This window comes from Vanessa cardui, chromosome 7 (genome assembly GCF_905220365.1).
Source record: "Vanessa cardui chromosome 7, ilVanCard2.1, whole genome shotgun sequence".
In the NCBI taxonomy this organism is placed as follows: domain Eukaryota; kingdom Metazoa; phylum Arthropoda; class Insecta; order Lepidoptera; family Nymphalidae; genus Vanessa; species Vanessa cardui.
In genome coordinates, this window is record NC_061129.1 from 4,320,981 (window position 1) to 4,343,550 (window position 22,570).

The 22,570-nt window shown below is 34.2% G+C and overlaps 1 protein-coding gene across 1 annotated transcript in view; it reads right to left on the reverse strand.

The window, feature by feature from the left end:
- LOC124531379 (protein Wnt-6) overlaps positions 1-14,385 on the reverse strand; it is a 51,664-nt gene extending 37,279 nt beyond the window's left edge. Inside the window, exon 1 of the mRNA XM_047105942.1 lies at positions 14,087-14,385. Coding sequence (XP_046961898.1) covers positions 14,087-14,148 — 62 coding nt within the window. The 5' untranslated portion in view covers positions 14,149-14,385. The remainder of the gene's footprint in view (positions 1-14,086) is intronic.
- Between the last annotated feature and the right edge of the window lie 8,185 nt (positions 14,386-22,570).

The window sequence follows — 22,570 nt, forward strand, 5'->3', positions numbered from 1 at the left end:
ATGCGTCTTTATTAATAATTTAAGTTGAAAATTTATATATTTTTAATAAACATTATAATACAAATGATTTACCAATATTTATTACACAATATTAGACTCTACCATCTTGTATATAGCAATCAAGTTTTCGTACTTAGATGTTAAATTTAAGCGTCTATATAATAAACGCTAGAATATTTGCCCAATCAAAAAGGCTTAATATAAAATTCTACTTAATATTATTATTAATTCGATCGGAATAAATTTTTGCAAACACATTGTTAGGAGAACTGGAAAGGGTATATATAGAGTATCGTTTACCCCTCTTGCCCTAAAAACAGGCGAAACCAAAGTCGTAAGCTAGTAATTAATAAGTTTCAAAAAAATTAATGAATATAAGCTATACAACATCTGCATAACATTGTATTCAACGCCTTATGCGGCATAAATTTTTATTGACTGTTCCGAAACTCCTAATTTAAGGTTCATTCTTGATTAATTGCAAATTAAACTGCCCGCCGCGGTGGTTGCCCGTCCGATATAACTTTATTGAATTTCATACACCGTGATTTATTGTACGGATCGCGAATTTATTATCGGATAAGGTGTATCGATTACCTCCTTGAAAGTTGAACGGTAATTGCGAAAATGTTGAAGATGTTATATTTTTTAATTTTGATACTTTTTATACCGTTGTTTGTGCCAGTGTAGATATTATACAGCCAATAGTGTAGACCTCATTATAATAATTTAAGAATATACGTTTTGTGTTTATACGTACATATATAAAATATTATATACAAATAACTTATGTAACTAAAAATTAAATCAAGCGAGGTTACTCAACACCGGTTCGAAATGAAGTTTTCATTGAGGAGAATTGTTAAGAATGTCATCTTTAGGTATTGTAAGAAGAAACTTTATAATATTACTACAGAAATCGGACATAAAATCTCATAATGTGACAAAACGCCTCAAATCGTATTGTAAGTATCGACAAAATATTCGTTTGTGAAAGTAGAACTATTTAATCAATATAAATAAAAAGCTGTCATCAGGATAAGCATTGTATAGAACCTATGGTACTGTCTGGATGGTAAGTTAGTAGAATTCTAGTCATCGGTTATTTAACAGTTAATACTTGATTGGAGAGTGAGAAAACCATTAAATGAAAATTTATAAAAATTAGTTGGTTTTCGATGCATTGATTTTGTATGTTGTAATTGCAATTTATTGATGTTATTCGTAAATCACTCTTATTTGAACAAAAAATATAAATGTCGAAAAAAAAATCTGCTTCAAGTAACGAAAGAAATCATCTATAATAATATTATTTAAAAAAAATTTAATAGGTTACCGCTTCACGCTGAAAGTGTTGAATCAAGCAAGCTTGAAGTCCAAGGAACGGTGTTTTGATACCAAAAACCTACGAATCCTGTACATAGACAGTTGTAAGAGACATTGTTTTATACTTTGTAAAGATTACAAATGAAGTTTTATATTTTCACAAAAAAGTATTTCGTTTAATTAACATTAATAGAATACTTTCTTTTGCGGTAAGAGGGACAATAATAGAAGAGAATAAATAGCAACAACCGATTTAAACAAACACCCATTGTCATCAAAATCTTAATTGATTACACAAAAATATCCTCTACGTAGCTGTAATAAGTCTCAAATTCGTACGAATCTATATGATATAATATCTTACATCATTACTGTACCGTATAAATCAAATAAGCGACATAATGAATTGAAACCGACCAATAACGAGCGGCAGTCATTAAATCAAATTTAAACAATAAAAGACAAGAGTGCCCTAGATCAGCATAGGTGTGCACGAATTGAGTCCGTACGGAATCGCTTTTATTACACTTCCCAGTAATAAATCTCATACGAATATCAACATAACTTATATGTCAATGTGTGTGTTTAAGGTCGGTTTTATTTTGACGATGTATTAATAAAATTATGTCGAATAACATAATACACCAGTAGAATGTATATTTATTTATTATTTTTTATAAAATATTGTTGCCCCAAAGTTTAAAAAATCAAATTAACAATAATATCGAATTGTCGTTCCATGCGCGACTCTCTTTTGTTTTTATTTTTTTTAATAATAAGTGAAAACATACCATACACAACGTATTATTTTATACAGTCATACCAATGACGTTCTAAAATTGATTACACTGACAGACTAAGAAAATATGAGTTTTTTAAATATATAAATATAATGTAAATATATTAGCAAAAATTTCTAACATAGAAAATTATATTTAATGAATTTGGTTCCGGTTTTTAACAAAAAAAGGGACATTTCTATCAAAACGTTGAAAACCAGTACAAGCTGCATATCGCTTTGGAAGTAATTTAATGGAATATCTTAATATAGTTGTAATTTAAAAGACCATAATGTGTACTTTTTGCTTTGTTTTTGTATCGATTCTAAAACGATAACGGCTGAAATATTGATCGGAGCGATCGTAATTGTCTTTAATTAAATGCAACAATATTATTTATTCTAGATATATAGAGATATTCATGAAAATATTTTATAATTAAGCTTTAAATTATTATCAAATCTGATCCTTATCTGTACACCTGTGTAATAAACTTCACTGGACTCTGTCTGCATATGACATATTCAGTATATCGTTTTATTTATCTAATTTGTTTGACAAATGTCTCTGAACAGCCTAGTGATTCGTTTTTGCTGATAATTTTGTTTAATAAACTTGTCGATTTAAAAATAAATATTTAAAAAATGACATATACAAATTTCCTCTTTGTTTTCCTCATTTGCTTACTTGAATTAGCTAAAGAAAATAGGCTTAAAAAATAAAGGCGTTTAAATATGTTTCAATTGATAGTTGGAAATCTATAAAAAATACAAGCAAAGCTCTATAATACAGGAATAAGTTATTAAATATGGCTATAAATGAAAATGAAGCACAACACATTTTTTTTCGCATAAGAAGTAAAGAAATCTTAATTTTTCCACGCTTAAAACCTTTGCTAAATTAAAAGTAACTGCTATATTTTTTAAGTTTCTTAAGTATTCACCGAATATTTGAAGTATGAAAATCTTAATTCCTGAAATTCAAGCTTTATATTCAAAAAAATCATAAGAACCATTTTGACAAATGTAGTATATGTATATATCCCAGTCAAGCGAAATAAATACATTATTTTCATATTAAAAATAATTTAACAACATTTTATAAAATGTAGGTTCAATTTACAGACTTCCAGATCGCTATTTTTTATAATACCAGTATACATTACCATTTTATCGTAATCTAAAAACAAATTAATTCTGTTTTAAAAATAAAGTGACACAGCGTTGATTGCTACATTTAATTTAAACATTAATCAGATTAATGGAGCGATGCTTCATAAAGGAGCGTGGAAATAGTTTTACCGAGATCGACAAACATTAATGGAAAACGAGAACGGAAAATAATACATATATCAGAAACACAACGAAAATGTATTTCAAATTTCGAACGCTAAGCGATCTATTTATCGAAAATAAAAGTCTACGTATATCAGAAAAAAAATACTACATCGAAAATATATTTCAAATTTCGAACGCTAAGCGATCTGTTTATCGAAAATAAAAGTCTACGTATATCAGAAAAAAAAAATACTACATCGAAAATATATGTATTTCAAATTTCGAACGCTAAGCGATCTATTTATCGAAAATAAAAGTCTACGTAGGTAGGTATATAAAAAAAAATACTTCATCGAAAATATATTTCAAATTTCGAAAACGAAGAGGTAACGTTCTGTTATCGCCGGAAAATAAAAAAGTCGCGATTCGTAAACTTTTTATTCTTTCAGTATTTATTTGATACTTGAAAGATTCTCTAATCAAATTATCATGATTGTTAGCAATTGTTAAATAATCTATTAAATATCTAGGATATTTTGGGTAATACGTGATAAATAATCTGCAAGTAATGTATTTTTGTAAATGGTAATACCAAAGACAATCTTCCGGTTGCCGCCAATTCTTTTCTTGGCGGGCAAGTTAAATGATTATTCTGGATGGCGTCAACTTCGGAAGTTCATCTTTGGTGGTTATTGTTGTAAACTTGTAAAAATCGCAGTTAAAACTTAAGAATATAAAACGTGTACAACAATATACGAGGCGTGTGTAATTGTAAAACAAAAGGTTTGCAATAATATACGAGTAAGTACATTTTAAATTGTGTTTTCTTTGTTAGCTATAAAAGATTCCCGCCACAATCTGAACTGATAAAAGTGGACCCCTATAGTTCAATGATCTTAACTTAATGATATATAAATTAAACTATTTCAATATTAAATAATGCACTTTATTCCACGGGGCTCCACTGATTTATCAGTTCAAGCTGTGCCACCCTGAGTAGTAGCTTAACAGTTAGCCTCTTACAATCGAACTCTGTAAGACGAAAGCATTACCATGTATATGTAATTTGATTTAAAGGCGCTATCGATTGAAAGGGGCTAATGTCGTAAACATTTCAGAAGTGGGATATGAACCTATTGTTAATTCTGGGATGTTAAACGAATTTAAGAACAAACGAACGTCTTGTTTTTTTTTTCTTTTCTTTTTTTTCTTTAATATGGTTTACTTACATTTGAAATTATACATTTTTTTTTTGACATAAATCAAATTACATATTGCTCACTCGATTGAAGAGTGTATTGATTGCGAAAGACATTCATTCTCAAGACTGCTAGTTTGATTTTGAGATTAAATAGTGTACAAATGATTTAGATGGATAACTAAATGAAACTAATTAATGTAACTAGCACACAGCTTTTATTATAACAGTAATACTTAATGTGACACATATATCAATAATTACAACCATTGTTTAATTGTTTGTACTTACTAATTTGTTCAATATTTATTTTGATAGATAAACTGTTCGAGATTTTTTTCAAAATTCCAGTGGAAGACGTTTCCGGTCCATTGGGTTTGTACTCTCCCTCGCGACCCACCGGAGGCGCGTTGCGGTCGCACAGTCCTGAGAGGCGGCCGGCAATGCACAGAGCATCGCGTCAGCACAGCGGAACGAGCCGCCGTTCACGCAGCCGGACGAGCCGCCGTTCACGCAGCCAGGCGAGCCGACGTTCGCATAGCCGAGCGAGCCGCCGTTCACGCAACCGGGCGAGCCACCGTTCGCGCAGCCGCGCGAGCCGCCGCTCACGCAGCCAGGCGAACCACCGTACGCGCAGCCGGGCGAGCCGCCGCTCACGCAGCCGGGCGAGCCACCGTTCGCGCAGCCGAGCGAGCCGCCGCTCACGCAGCCGCGTGAGCCGCCGTTCAGGCAGCCAGGCGAACCACCGTACGCGCAGCCGGGCGAGCCGTCGTTCGCGCAGCCGAGCGAGCCGCCGTTCACGCAGCCGAGCGAGCCGCCGTTCACGCAGCCGAGCGAGCCGCCGTTCACGTAGCCGGACGAGCCGCCGTTCACGCAGGCAGGCGAGTCAACGTACGCGCAGTCGATCGAAACAGCCAGAGGTTAGCACTAAGGAGAAATATGAGTCGCCTTCTTCCACTACCGACGGTAATAACTTTAAGTTATTGCTTACTGCATTGAAATCGTTAGGGCGTAATGATTCTTTAGATAAGATAGGAAATATGCACAATACCATCCCTGAGTTCGACCCCGCGAAGAAAGAACAAACCATGATTATGTGGCTACATAAAGTTAATGAATGTTCATCTATATACGGATGGTCTGAAAAGCAATTAGTACATTATGCTTTACCTAAGTTACGGGGACTAGCTCAGAGGTGGTACGAGGGCTTGACATCGGTTCTGTTTTCTTGGGAGGAGTGGCAAGCAAAGTTGTTAGCAGCTTTTCCATCTAAGGAGAATTATGGACAGATGCTTAGCGACATGCTTGCCCGACGAGCGCGTTTCGGGGATTCGCTTGAGGAGTATTTTTACGACAAAGTAGCGCTCGTTAATAGGGTTAACGAACCAATAACGGGTAGGCTAGCTGTTGAATGTATTTTACACGGCATAGACGATCGTTCTATACGATTAGGAGCTGAAGCAGCTCAATTCAATGATCCTGATAAGCTATTGGCATACCTACGTAACACCCGAAATATAAAACCAGTTCCTGATCGTAAAGTAGCTAAAAATACAATTAATACGAGATCTCACGAAACTGTAGCTCGAACTAATAAGCCGCGTTGTTATAACTGTAAACAAGATGGCCACGTTTCCTCTCAGTGCACCTTACCTATAAAGAAATGTTCTAAGTGTTCAAAGCTGGGTCACGATGCAGAACAATGCTATTCTAAAGTAACAACACCAGCAGCCACTGATAAAACAGTTCGCTGCTGCGTGGCTAATACTGATAGTCCAGGGAGTAAATATATGAAAACGATCGAAGTGGACGGCATACCGTTTAGGGCGTTTATTGATTTCGGCAGTGAATGCTGTATGATTAGGGAGATTGATTTTAAAACCATAAATAAACAAGTCTATACTGACTCACTACCATCATTAAAGGGGTTTGGTGGTTCTGTCGTTCACGCATTAGGGCGGTGTAGAGTTAGTGTTGTTATTGATCAGATAGAGGGTGACGTAGATCTTTATATAGTTCCAGACTGTGCCATGGATGTACCCCTTATGATAGGACAGTCCTTCACAGAACAACCACATGTGGTTGTCTACAAAAATAATGAACAGTTACTTATGTTAAACGAAACAAGCGATGACATAACCAGCGAAAAGATAAAGTTGTTCTGTAAAGATGACGTTGTAATTTCCGGACTTACGATTATTGATATATACACAGATTCATCATTTGTTGGAGATGTATATGTTGAAGGTGGTCTAAGATTGAAGTCTAACGCGACCTATTCAGTATATTCTGGGTTATTTCAAGTTGATAGAGGGGGAGTAGGGAAACTGGTAGTAAACGTAGCAAAGGGCCAGCCAGTTACATTAAAAGGGGGTTCTTTATTGGCACGGGCCCGTGTAGCTAATGAAGACACTAAAGTCCCTTCCTCTCACTCAATGCGAGTGTCAACTGTAAATGAACAAGCAATGTTGGAGATCGATATTGAAAACGTCCGCGTTGGTGAACAAGTCACTCGATCTCAAAGGGAGCAACTGGTAGCCTTGTTGAATAAGTACAGAAAATGTTTTGCTTTTAACTTAGCTGAACTAGGTACCACATCGGTCGGTGAAATGTCCATAACGTTGAATGACAACGACCCTGTGGTTTACAGGCCGTATAGGTTAGCAATTCACGAAAAGGGTGTAGTTCGAGACATGATCACCGAATTGTTAGATAATGGGATAATTCGTCCCTCTACGTCACCTTACGCCAGCCCTGTGGTTCTTGTTCGCAAAAAGACGGGTGAATATAGACTTTGCATCGACTACCGTGCCCTCAATAAGCGCACAGTTAAGGAAAACTATCCCATGCCGCTTATAGACGATCAATTAGATGTTCTTTCGGGACATCGTTTTTATACAACACTAGATTTAGCCTCCGGCTATTATCAAGTACCGATTTGTGAAGCGGATAGGTACAAGACTGCATTTGTTACACCGGATGGACATTTCGAATTTAATAGAATGCCTTTCGGTCTAGCAAACGCGCCGGCTACGTTTCAGCGCATCATGAATCAGGTATTAGGTTCTTCACGTCATAAAGAAGCTCTAGCATACTTAGACGATGTAATAATCCCCGCTAAAGACTTTGCTGAAGGTTTAGCACGATTAGAAAATACTCTGATGTTGTTTTCTAACGCAGGCCTTACCCTCAAACTACCTAAATGCGTGTTTTTTGGACAGTCCGTCGATTATCTGGGCTTTGAGGTGTCCAGTGAGGGTATTAGGCCTGGTTCAAAAAAAATTGAAGCCGTTGAGAAGTTTCCTGTCCCCACCAGTCAGCATAACGTTCGCCAATTCTTGGGGCTAGCTAGTTTCTTTCGAAGATTTGTACCTGGGTTCTCTATAATTGCTAAACCTTTGACAAATCTTCTAAGAAAGGATATGGCCTGGATTTGGGGAGCAGAGCAGGAAGTTGCTTTTAGGACTTTGAAGGAGAAGTTAATAACGAAACCGACCTTGGCTCTTTACAATTCGAAAGCTCAGACTGAAGTGCACACGGATGCGTGTAAGCTAGGACTTGGCGGTATTCTACTGCAACGTGACGATAATGATGTTCTAAAACCCGTTGCCTACTACAGTAGACAGACAACACCTGAAGAGCAAAATTACTCGTCATACGACTTGGAAACACTCGCAGTCGTATCAGCCCTGCAGAAATTTAGGGTTTATCTTATTGGCATCCCGTTCAAGGTTATAACTGACTGCAATTCCTTACGCGCAACCTTTCAAAAGAAAGATATGATCCCACGAGTCGCACGGTGGTGGGAACAAATGCAGGAGTTTAATCTTAGTATTGACTACAGGCCGGGTGCGGCTATGGCGCATGTCGATGCTCTAAGTCGGAATCCAATACATGGTTCCCCTAATAAGGTTTTTGAAATTTCCGCAATTAAGGGATCCCAATCAGACTGGCTAGTAACTGTTCAGAGTGCAGATTCTGAAATTCAAAGGATTGTTGGCATTCTCAAAAACTCAGACTTAGATAATGTGATGGATATAAAAACCAATTACAAGTTAAAGGGTGATAGGTTATTTAGAGTTACGCCACAGGGAGACAGGTGGGTTGTGCCGAAAGGTGTTCGTTGGCAGATTGTCAAGCAGAACCATGATGATGTTGGCCATTTCTGTTTTGACAAAACCTTAGAAAAGATCATGGCTGCTTACTGGTTCCCTAAGATGAGGAAATTTGTCAAAAAATATGTCCATTCATGTTTGGAATGTACATACGCCAAATCAAGGGGAGGTAAGCAGCCAGGGTTTTTGCATCCTATAAAGAAAGTCGACATCCCTTTCGATACAATCCATGTGGACCATGTGGGACCATTTGTCCGCAGTAGTCGGGGAAATATACACATACTGGTTATAATCGACGCATTTACTCGATTTATTTTCCTAAAACCAGTTAGGAATACTAAATCTCATACTTCTATAAAGGTATTGAAAGAATATTTTGGGTTATTTGGGGTACCAAGAAGACTAATATCTGATCGTGGTACGTCATTTACAAGTACATCCTTCAAAAAGTATATGTTTGACAAGGGCGTCAAACATATACTTAACGCCGTTGCTACGCCCCGGGCCAACGGGCAGGTAGAAAGATACAATAGAGTTATTGTTGATGCTCTTACGGCCAAGTGCGTGGGAACATCGGACAATAAATGGGATGAACTCCTGCCCGAAGTCCAATGGGGTATGAATAACACTCTCAATAAGGGCATTAATCGTAGTCCTGCCGAAGCGTTGTTCGGTATAAGACCCTTAGGAGAAAATGACAGCAGATTACAAAATGAATTATCCGAAGACATTGATAATAATTTAAAAAGGGATAGATCCGAAATTAGAGAGGAAATGAAAACTTACGTTGACTCATATCAAAAACAACAGAAAAACACATATGACAAAAAAAGATGTCAGCCCGTTGATTTCCAAGTGGGCGATTTAGTTAGGGTAGAACGACAGGTACCAGCCACTGGACAAAGTAAAAAGTTAGTACCGCGATTTCAGGGCCCTTACAAAATTACGGCTATTCTAGACCATGACCGTTTTCAAGTGGAAGACACTCCACTAACGAGAAAATGTGGTCGACGCTTTACCACAATCGTGTCTATAGATAAAATTGCTCCTTGGCTTAATTTTAAGAGGCCTCATACCGAAGACATGTCATCGTCTAGTGATATTAGTGACACTGATTAACTCAATGAATTACTTATTAACATTTTATCCACAGTAACATTTCGTCCATATTAAATAATATAACCCTCCGCGTAGTAAGTCATGTTACAGTCAGAATATCGCTAATTTAGATACTATTTTAAAATAATTAATTAATACACGTTATATAGAATCCAAACATTACCTATGCAACGCGGAAGGTCATTGGCATTCAGGACGTAGTGGGGCCTGTTGTCAAAATAATGATTATATTATGGCATTCAGGACGTAGTGGGGCCTGTTGTCAACCTAATGTTTATGTTATGGCATTCAGGACGTAGTGGGGCCTGTTGTCAACCTAATGTTTATGTTATGGCATTCAGGACGTAGTGGGGCCTGTTGTCAACCTAATGTTTATATTATGGCATTCAGGACGTAGTGGGGCCTGTTGTCAACCTAATGTTTATGTTATGGCATTCAGGACGTAGTGGGGCCTGTTGTCAACCTAATGTTTATGTTATGGCATTCAGGACGTAGTGGGGCCTGTTGTCAACCTAATGTTTATGTTATGGCATTCAGGACGTAGTGGGGCCTGTTGTCAACCCAATGTTTATGTTATGGCATTCAGGACGTAGTGGGCCTGTTGTCAATTAAATAGTCTAATTCATTACATTTATTTGACATTAAATAAAAATTTGGTCTGTTATCAACTAAAAATGCATTTATAATGTGTAAAATTTAATTTTCCCTTTAATGTGTATTCTTATTATGTATACGTTTAATATTGTGCTTTGATGGCCTTTGTTTATTGCCCTATTTGCTAGTGTTTCAAAAAACATCAAAAATATTGTGTCTATGTAACTATAACAAATATTAAGCAACTAAAACATGTATGTACATTAAAGTCAGTTCTGTAGTACGAGGTCGTCCTACTTAAATTGGATGGCCGACTGTTAGCAATTGTTAAATAATCTATTAAATATCTAGGATATTTTGGGTAATACGTGATAAATAATCTGCAAGTAATGTATTTTTGTAAATGGTAATACCAAAGACAATCTTCCGGTTGCCGCCAATTCTTTTCTTGGCGGGCAAGTTAAATGATTATTCTGGATGGCGTCAACTTCGGAAGTTCATCTTTGGTGGTTATTGTTGTAAACTTGTAAAAATCGCAGTTAAAACTTAAGAATATAAAACGTGTACAACAATATACGAGGCGTGTGTAATTGTAAAACAAAAGGTTTGCAATAATATACGAGTAAGTACATTTTAAATTGTGTTTTCTTTGTTAGCTATAAAAGATTCCCGCCACAATCTGAACTGATAAAAGTGGACCCCTATAGTTCAATGATCTTAACTTAATGATATATAAATTAAACTATTTCAATATTAAATAATGCACTTTATTCCACGGGGCTCCACTGATTTATCAGTTCAAGCTGTGCCACCCTGAGTAGTAGCTTAACAGTTAGCCTCTTACAATCGAACTCTGTAAGACGAAAGCATTACCATGTATATGTAATTTGATTTAAAGGCGCTATCGATTGAAAGGGGCTAATGTCGTAAACATGATGATAAGACCATTCGTCAGTCACCATCCACCATCATCCTAGCGCCAAACAACGATACTCAGTAGATATTGTTGCGTTCAAGTTTGAATTGTGAATTACGTTCATGTTTGAAGCTTGTGTGACTGAAGGCACAAGACACAACAAATCTTAGCCCCAAAGGTTGGATTTAAGAATAAGCCAGGGTAACTGCAGGCACAAGGCACATAAAATCTAAGTGCCAAAAGTTGGAGGTGCATTGGTGATGCTTAGAATCGTTGTTGTAATATTTCTTAAGGAACCAATGTTTTGTTGGTAAATTTGTATTTTATAAAAAGTTACACGTCAAATGGTCAAACTCTCGAAGGCAGTGAAGAAGCAAAATATTATCATCAGAATTTTTTAATTAAATTCGAAATAAACCGTTTCACATCGTTCTGAGGTAAGTATGTGAAAAAGGTCAAAAGACCGACAGTGTAACAAAATCAGCTTCAAGATGCAAAACTTTGTTATCATCACCTTTACTCGAAATATATGTCAAAGGGTCTTAGAGCCAGGTGAATTTAAAAGTTAGGAGGCTCATATCCTCTTGCCCGTTTTCGACTATCAGGGCAATTATGTATGAAGACTACACAAGAGTGCAAAATATGTTATAATATACATATATAATATACTCATAACATGAGACCGTAAATCTGGCACAATTAGAAAAAAGCAGATGTATAAAGACCTTTCTATGTTTTCTAGAGCACGGGACCGCACTGATAATAATTATCCAGACATTAAGTCTGTGTTGAGGATGCTTTGACATAAAAGTACAATGAAAATGTAACGCCCTGCGTAGCTTAAACCCAAGACGTCGGAATCTTAGGTCTTCTTATAGAGTAATAACATCCAGCAGAGAATGAAGGTGGTCGAAATAGCTCAGAGGGTTAGTTAGCTGAACTGACAGTGGGCCGATCATATCTGTAAAAGAACTGATAGCCGCTGGGGCAAGAAGGTTCTAGAGTAGAGACCGTGAATTGGCAAGAGTAGTGCGGGATGAACTGTGGTACATTGGAAGTGATGATGTACGGAAGGCGGCCAATAGAACGTGGTTGAGAAGAGCCGAAGATTGGACTCAGTGGCGCTCATTTCGGAGGCCTACGTCCGGCAGTGGAATAATACTGGCTTATCTTGCTGGTGAAGAATACTAACACTTATGCTACGCATGTCAGCCGTGGTAATAAGTACGAAGATAAATTTATTAAAAACACTAATAACATAACTCATATCTTATTTTTCATACTTAAAGTTTCACAAGTGCCAGGAATGTAATAAAGGGATATGCTAAGTGAGCTAAAGTTTATTCAAAAAAAAAAAAAGAAAAGTTAAGCAATAATGTATATTAGAGATGTCAAATTTTGAATTTCGAATCACGAACGAAAAAAATTCAGTTTTATTTTTTCTTTAAAAAAATATTTGAAAGGAAGTAAGCCGTTGGCTGTGTGTGAGATGATTTTGTAATAGATGCAAGCAACGAAGTGTAGTACGTCTGCTGCTTGTCTAGTTCTATGTTTATAAGTTCTTGGGTGACGGGCAGACTAAGCGCGTATATTGTTCATTAACTCCTGACATTTTGTTTTGGCGCCCGGAACAAATGCGTGTGAATTGATGATCGGCCGTCGAAAGATTCTTAGTATATCGTATTAATAAGAAATACCTCTATTTTTTTATTATCTAATGTTCATACCTTTATGTAGATTAATAGAAAGCTGACACCTTATAATTTTAAATAATTATAACAAAAATTCTAACACTTTCAATTCTCGCTTCTTGTTCTTGTAATTGCTCTTTCTCAATCTCTTTTTGATGAAATCACCAAGAATTGGCAGGAGAAAAGATCATAAGAAACGGGCGAGACAGAGGACCTCAGCGTCTGCACAATACCCAAAATAATATACGAAATTTGGTAAAAGAACTTTCAGATCACGTCATCATAACGACAGACTGTTCCTAAAAGTTAATTTAGAAATATTAATCCCAGTAACGTTTGACCTATCCATTGCCTAAAGCATTAACTAATATTATTAAATAAGAGATAAGATCTCACTAAACGTATTAAAGTTAAATTTAAAATTCACGTTTATATTTGTAAGTAACCATCAATTCAGTTAACATTATAATCAAGACTCCATAAAAAGGTGCTTAGCCTATAATTATGTATAACTGCAATTTTAATGCTTCGACCAAATAAAAAAATCTTTGCCATTAATACGATACGTGTTAAATGTCATTCGAAATTTAAAAATATATTATAGAACATTTATTATATGTCTTAATGGAAAGTCATATCGTTTATCTATTTTTTTTTTTAATTTGATTAATTATATCACGTCAAATTAAATAAGTTTTTATAATTATTTAGATTTATAGATAATATAGAGGAATTGCATTTAAGATCGCTTCATATTAACTTCCCTGGTTTTACGTTAAATAATTCGTGCATATTTCACAAAATTACCGGTTCGAATGATCTGATTTCTCAATATAAAATAATACCGCATTGCCTTTTTTCATGCAATACACAACATAATCTTTACTTTAATCTAGTAAAAAGGCAATAACACGAGAATATACCCCCGTATTCATAAATCTCGCTACGCAGCATCCTTGATGCAATCTAACTTCAATCACGTAGCAGCATGCTTTTCGAGAAATTCTCAACGCGCTAACAATTTAAACTATTTATAAGGGCGAGTGACACTATTATCTTCAACAGACTCACCACCAAGAGTCGGTGATGGGCGCAAGCAGCAGTAGGCAGGCGGCTATGAGGACCGGCCGCATTGCTCTCGGGACATCACTAGCCTACACCGAGGCCCTAACTGTGGCAGCACCTCATGCATTTATTATACCTCATGTATAATAACTAATCGAGTCATATACGATATATCGATCTCGTACATAGAACGAATATCGTTCGATTTTCGATACGGTTCCGAAATTTCGCGGTGTTGCGTGCGTGGATCCCTGTCGGCGGGAGATCGCGGCGCGGACTGACGTTCACCTGTGCCCACCCCGCCGCACGCGCAGCGCAAAACGATTTTCGCGCTATTTTGGCTAATATTTAGCGGATTAGGCTTCGCGTGATTAGAAATACTAAGGTGGGGATACTGCGACCACACGCGTGGGCGATCTGATATACGGGTATGCGCTTTAGCGATTAATGAACGAGTTTTTGATAATCTAGTTTTGGGTATAATTAAATTCGTATCAAAACGTTGTTCTCTCGATATGACATCAATAAACTCTTGGAACGTTAACAGATGCTTTTGGTTTTTATTTTTCGTTTCGTTTTTATTTTACAAAACGGAGACCATATACGTTTGTTGTTATTAAGATAAACGCAGTATAATGTTTTAATTGAAACAAAACAAAAACACGAAACAAAAAAAAATATTTGAATTTAGAATAACATAATTATAAAACTAGTTCTTCGAAAGATCTTTGCTTGTAACAATCGTGTGAGTTATAATTAGCCCCTTTAATTATACCATCAGGAAAGCCTGGTAATTGTAAATTTGATCGACATTATAAACAGCAGTTTAATAGGCTGCATATTTTTCGAAAATCGAATAGCTACTAATACGAAACAGATCTAACACGATATCGGAGTGATGGACAAGGGATAGCTTCGTCTATTAATAGCGAAGTACAACACGTGCGAAACTAATTGTGTTAAACAAACAGTCTCAGTACTTACACCTGCTTCTCACCTACACCGTGAGACGTTAAATAGGAAGTAAGGAATCAAATCATCTGTTAATTCACTAATCAGTGCAGTAACTAGTTCATTTTGTTTGAATTAAGTCAAATTAACTTCCATAGTGATTATTGTATGTAGAGTTTATTTTAATTTCTACATTATTGTTATTATTTATATAAAAAAAGTTATCATCTTATGTATGATTAGTGTCGTTTATTTATTTAATTAATAGTTTTTTAAAGTGTTTATAGAAGAATAAACAAACTAAAACATTAAAATATTCAGTACACGTATCAGAAGTGAAACAGTTTTCCTACTGAAACGTTTTGTTTTTAAAGCTTATTTAAACTTTTGACATTTCTTCCATGCAGGAGTTACTCCTTAGATGCAGGAGTTACTTCACAAACTATTTTGAATAATTGAAGGGTGAATGAGTAAGTGTAGATAAAAAAAATCACTTTGATCTCATGGTTGGCAGAGCTTTGGCAATTTGAGAAATCGATACACTTTAAAATGCCAATGACTAAAGTCAAACGCGATCACCATAATCCGATCACTACAACCGATTTAGTGTGGGAGACAAAATTGGGCAGAATTAACTTGTGCACCAATAATAATATAAAAAAAAAAAAAACAAAAAAAGCAACACAGCATTATACTAAAGCGCTGTATTAAATTCGATACGTGTTCCAATAATATTTATACGGATTGATAAATTATAAGTTTAACAAAAATTATTAATATACGTCAGTTTGGTGATCGAGTTTTTGGTGTCCGGTCCATATCCACATGGGTGTCGTGGTACCAAATCGGCTGTTATTAATTCGTATTAATTGATACATCGAGTGCAAACGTCAGCAGTGTGCTGTTTCAGAAAAGCGATGCCAAATTCGACAAGTGACTGTTCACCGGAGTAATTTTTTGCATATATTTAGGTCGGTAACAAAAAAATGTATCGAATAGCTTTTAACTACTTATTATTTTAGACATTATTTTATGAGTGACAAAATAAGATATTCGTTTTCGTAAATAAAGTAATTTTTATCAAAGTATCAATTGTAATACTAAAAATAAACTAATTTAGTGATATTTTTGGCAGATTGTTCCGACACCATTATTTTTAGTTAATTCTACTGGTAGGTTGTTCGAGGGTTTCTAGCATCGCATGTGATTGGTCCTAAGTTGCTTAAATGACAAGTACGTTTTTAAGATCCTGTATTCGAATTATGAAATTTTAGTATAAATTGGTAAACGAAATGATATTAATTTTATAATGGGAAACAGTGGGAATTTACAACTGTTGGGCTAAAGGCCTCCTCTCCCTTTGAGCAGAAGGTTTGGAACATATTCCACTAGGCTGTTCCAATGCGGGTTGGTAGAATACACATGTGGCACAATTTCTATGAAATTTGTCACATGCAGGTTTCCTCACGGTGTTTTCCTTCACCGCTGAGCACGAGATGAATTATAAAGACAAATTAAGCACATGAATCAGCGGTGCTTGCCTGGGTTTGAACCCGCAATCATCGGTTAAGATGCACGCGTTCTAACCAATGGGCCATCTCGATTTTATAATGGTGCTTGATATTAATTATAAAGTAAAATGTTTGTACGGATTCCCATCTTCGCCTTAGGTCATGTATACTGTCAATCGTACAATCAGGTCAATACTTAATTTGTACTTTTGACGTTATATATATTAAATCATAGTTATTTTATTCACGGAAATTACACTATTAAGAAACATTTAGAAAAACGTCTGAAAATTACTTACATGAAATCTGTTTTAACTTCTCATTCTATTAAGTATCAAGATTACCGAACGAGTATAATAGTTTGAAATGTGTAAAACCCGTTTAACTGATAAATACCTTTATTACCCTATTAATGTCAAAAGCATTCTTAATTATAAACATTGTATATATTTATTGCCGCGGCACGCTTTCCTAAACTTGTACGGATAATATTATAGTAAAAACTATTAGGTTTTATTTGAACATCTATTTGAAAGAATTTATAAATATAATAAACATTTACTAATTATTTTACTTTCATTCTTTTTTTAGCAGATATTTGATGTAAATTATAAATTCGATATTCAAATAAAATCAATTAAAGTCATGAATTTGTTGATCTGTAAAAGGTTACAGCTTGATATTTTTCATTGTTACTTTATCTATTGAAGAGCGATTTAATTGATTCTTTTAAGCCTATTTGTGCAAGGAATAAATAAGCTATGTCTATTTCAAATATCAGCAGTAGCCGTCTTTCCGTTTTAACGTGAAAACGAATATAAGTATATATAATTTCACATTTAGAATATTATTAGGCTTACAGTAATTTGTGAAACAAATTTATTGTATTGATTTTTTCTTAGATAATACTGACCATTCCCAATTTTAATGTCCTACAATGAAAATTAAAGCTTTTACTAGGTGTAGGTACGAAAATGTATATATAATTTCACACTTATAGTATTATTAGGCTTATAGTGATTTGTAAAACAAATTTGTTGTATTGATTTTTTTTTAGATAACACTTGTAACTTCTTATTTTAAATTCTTATCATCTTAAGCTTTAAAAGAAGTAGAGACGAATAACCCAATAGGTCAAGTTCGAAACTGCGACTTATAACATCGCTAAGCGCCCCGCCCAATCCACTATTATGTAATTGTTGACGACATACTGAAAAATTTAAAACAGTTGCAAACACAGATATTGCCAACTATGTCAGTGCAAACGCACCATTAGCGGGAATCCATTACGAAATGCCAAATGTTTACAATATAACTTTCAAAAGAATATTCATCTCGTCTTTATGAAACATCAAAGTATTCATAACAATTGTTTGAAAAGTATTCGACAAAGGATGTTATCAAATAAAACAATATCTCGTTCCGTCAGAAGTGCTTTCATGTTTGAGCTTCAGGTGATTATAAACAGCTGTTTTCTAGATACTTCATAAAGTTATTTGAGATCCCGTTTACATTGCGGTTACATAATAATCTTAGATCATATTCTATATACATAGGTTACATAAAAGTAACACTCTGTATATGTCCCACCATTGGGATAATGTCTCAATGAAATTTCAGTAGAGCTTGGGTTCGAACCCTCAATTCTCTGTTAAATTTTTAAATCATCAACCACTAGGCCATATCGACTTGTACTATATTTATAACTGATTTTAACAATTTTCAAATATGTTATTTAATTAAAGACCATAATAGTCATTTATTATTTTCAGTTCTAGAAATGATTTTTTTTTCATTGATTGAGTACGATCCAATTGGCAGTTATGGGTAATTTCAATTATATCGTTAAAAAAATATAACCATACTGTTTCATTTCACGTATAGTTTAAAACGTTATTGTAAATGTATTTATTTAAATTGTTCCAATTTCAAACAGATTTATGACCGTTGAAAATCTGTTACGACGTATAACGAGTCGATATAGCTAATAACAATAATCTACGAATTCACATTTTTGAACTATATCGATAAAAATTTAAATCAATTAAAAATCGATCTTATATTTTTTTCAAGCATAAGCCTTCACATAATACCGACGGCACTTGTCACGACAAACTAAATAGCCCACTTGCTAGCCCTAGAATGCAAAGGGCCAACACTCCCGCGCAAACAAAACAAACGGAGTGCTCTCGAGTTAAAACGATTCCGATGTCGAACTTAACGCTCAACGTTTTTTGCTTCTCAACCGTAAAACTAACTAATCGAATGATCGGCATTCGTATCGATGTTTGATGGTCAGTTTTACGAGACATCGATATGTTGAAGGGTATCGGTAGTTAAGAGAATTATGTAAGCGGTTATATATTTATGATTTTTATATTATAATGGCTTAATTAAGGTAACGACCCCAATTACAGACAGTTTAGGAACAAGCTATGGTCTTTTCAAATTGCTCATTACACTATAAACATTCAAATTAATGGTACGGTATAAAAATATTATACACACATTTAAAAAAAAAGTTTTAGTAATTACATGCTACATAATTCTTTATTTGAAACGAATAATTATTTTTCGGATTTTGAATGTAAGCCTTCGTCAAATTCCGTAAAAAAAACTAAAGTTCACGAGTCGATTAAAAATCAATAACTCCATAACACCCCACTTAAAGTTAACAGTTACATATACAAGTGATCTATCATCATAAAAATTAAATTTACGATTTCAAAAGAATTTTTATTAATATTTTTATATGAATTGTATCTTAACCAGGAATCCGATACCAATTAATAGAAGCTCACTTAACAAGATATATCATACAAATCAATTAAAGTAATGCAAAGAATTCATTCACCTTTGAATATTTCATGTCAACATTCTCTATGATATCGAAAATACCTCGGAGGTCCATAAATAGTGTTGCCTCTGATAATATATCCGATAAAATTGAGATAAAACTTTTAATTTGATTTTCCGTATTTTAACAAGTATATATTAAATAAAAAGCAGATTAAAAATGTTTAAATAAATTATATAAGTGACGATGATGGAATTTCTAAAATGGCAACAAAATTGAATCATTGATCAACTTGAAATATTTAAATTCTATTTATTAACGTAATATACTAGTTGCAATTTATTAGTCTAATAATTATTTACAAGGAAATATATTTGATATTCATGAAATCCCGACTTTTATTTAAACATATTTATATGTTTTTTATATCAGTGTTATATTATATACCTACTATGGTTTCGTTTTTCAGAAATTGTATTATTAATTAGAACAGTTATACACTTTACAATTGAAGGCTTAAAAATATTTAAAATCTATTTTCTAAATAAAGACATGAAATATCAATCCTTGTAAATGAAGAAGTACGATTATAAAACAACATTATCGATAAACGAGTTAGTGTAATAGGCACATCACTGATCTTATCGCGTCATCGATTAAAACATTTTGATTAGCTTTCAACTTACGAGCAATGTCATAATCTGTAATCTAAACCAAACGTCTTAAACGCCATTACGGTTAATAAAACAACCTGTCGTTTTGACCCGACGCAGGTTTTAGAAATTAAATTCCATACATTAAACGCTTAATGTGGTACTAGATAGATGTAATACAATGAGACATGATGCCACCCCAGTCAAGTGACTGTGCAGGAATAAGTCGATAATGATCTTAGATCTCGATGTCGATATCTGCGATAGCGGACACTCGACATCCCTATTGAAATCGTGAGCTTGACGAAAAACCTAATGAATTGTGACTTATAATGACGCAAGTAGAAAGGATATTGACTGCGGATAGTTTAATGGACGAACAGTTGAGATAGTATCGAATATTTTAACGTTAGAATAATTTATACGTCATATTGATCCTCGGGAATCCCTATAGCTCAGTGGATGCAATGCGTTTATTCTAACTGGTAAGGGGATAATATATTATGACTTTGTATTATTAAATGTTGAAAAATAGTAACATTAAGTTTCTTGCCGGTTCCTCCTACATACAACAAGCTACCACCGATTCGGAATCGGTGGTAGCTTCAATTAATATAGCTTAATAAAGTACGTTTTCATTTTGATTTTTGATTTTAATATTCAAGTAAGCGTTTTTGAATTTGATGTTCGCTTAATTTGTAGCCATAGTGATCTTCGAGGCTTCGCACGCATTTTGAGGGTCGCCAGGCCTTAGGCTTGCTTTATACCAAATTTTATTAAACTAATTTCAGTGGTTTGGCTGTAAATGAGCAAGAGACAGATTAATAGAATTTATAACATTTATATTATTAGTAAAGATTTAATTTAACTAATGCATTACAGTGTAGGAAATAATAGTGGTCAAACATACATTTATAAAACTAAATTTGATAATTTATGTAGCAGCTTGTTTAACTGCGGTGTTTTAATACGGGTTAGTAGAAATACGTGCAGAATGTTTCTTTTAGAGCTGAGCATGGTTTTTTTAACTTACAATCAGCCAAAATGCACGTTTTTTTTTATTATGATATATGAAGTACTAGTGAGGCGCTATCGCTCGACAATGGCGCTATAATAAATATTAACTATTTCTTACAGCATCAATGCGCCACCAACCTTGGGAACTAAGGTGTTATGTCCCCTGTGCCTGAGCCATTGGCTCACTTACTCTTTAAACTGGAACAGGACAATATAAAGTATGTATTGCTTTGCATTAGAATATCTAATGAGTCTCCGGTAATTATCCAGGCGAAAGCGTTATGTCCCATTAACCTTCCTCCCTTTTCTTTTTAACTATATTTATTATATTAATTTTATGATTGTTTTAATTTTATAAAGTATATTAAATTGATATAAATAAGTATATATTTCATCGTATCTGTTAATTAACACAAAATGTATAACGAATGCAACTTCGTTTCAACCGAAGAGGTCCCTCAAAATTTCTCTTTTCTTTATACAATTTGTAATTAATTAAAACCCATTAATTCATAACCATTAAATGATGAATTTGTTTAATTGTTTATTTATTTTATTATAACAGTTATGTTTAATAACTTTAATTATTAAATACTAGTAAGAAATATAACAGTAACAGTTAATCATCCAAATCTACAGATATTAACGGGTGTGCTTATACCTATATTATTTTTTATGTGTGTGTGTGTGGCATAAAACATCAATTAACACTAAGTTATTTTAAAGCGAGTCTATATTTTTATGAAAATTATAGAGTTGTAACATTATAGACAGACCATAATGCTGAGACCCGATAGTCGAGCAAAAAATAAATTCCATCTGTCATAGGAGAATCCATTACGAATTCATCTTACCTGATGTCTTACTTGCTTTTTCTTTTATGAACCAAATAAGGGCCATTAAAAGAAAAGATACAGAGTAATTGATATTGTATCATAATATTGTACGTTCATAAAGTATATTCTCAGCAAGATGATTGTGAGAAAAACTGCAACGCGATACGTGTCGAGGTGTTAAGGTGCGGTCAGACTGGTGTAAAAACGCCAGGACAACGGGACGCAGCTGTCACTTTCGCTTATAACATTTAATCGGTTACTTTAGATTAGATAAATAAATATACAGATGTATTCTTTCGTTATTTTGAGTGAGAATTTAAATTTGGAATAAGTCAGGAACAAACCTTCTCGCTTAAATACCGGAATACCGTATTTAATATTTTTTTCTAATTATAAACTTCATTTTTATAAATCTAAAACAAGTTGAATGTTAATAATAAATTTGCGCTCAGAAATTGTCTAATTCGTACTAGTTTAAACACGTCCATACATGCTCGCAAATTATACCGGCGGGCGATATCGGAACATTTTTTTGCGTATGTATTAATTTCATTTTAGTTTTCGTAAACATACTCAATTTTCTCATGATACATCTTTTTAATATTTCAAACTTACGTAACTTTCTTGAATAAAAATGATGATTATAAGAGTGCCAGTCAAATGCACAAAACAATTATGTTCATAAGCTTGAGTTATGATGTGATAATTAGTTGCAATGTTTGTGT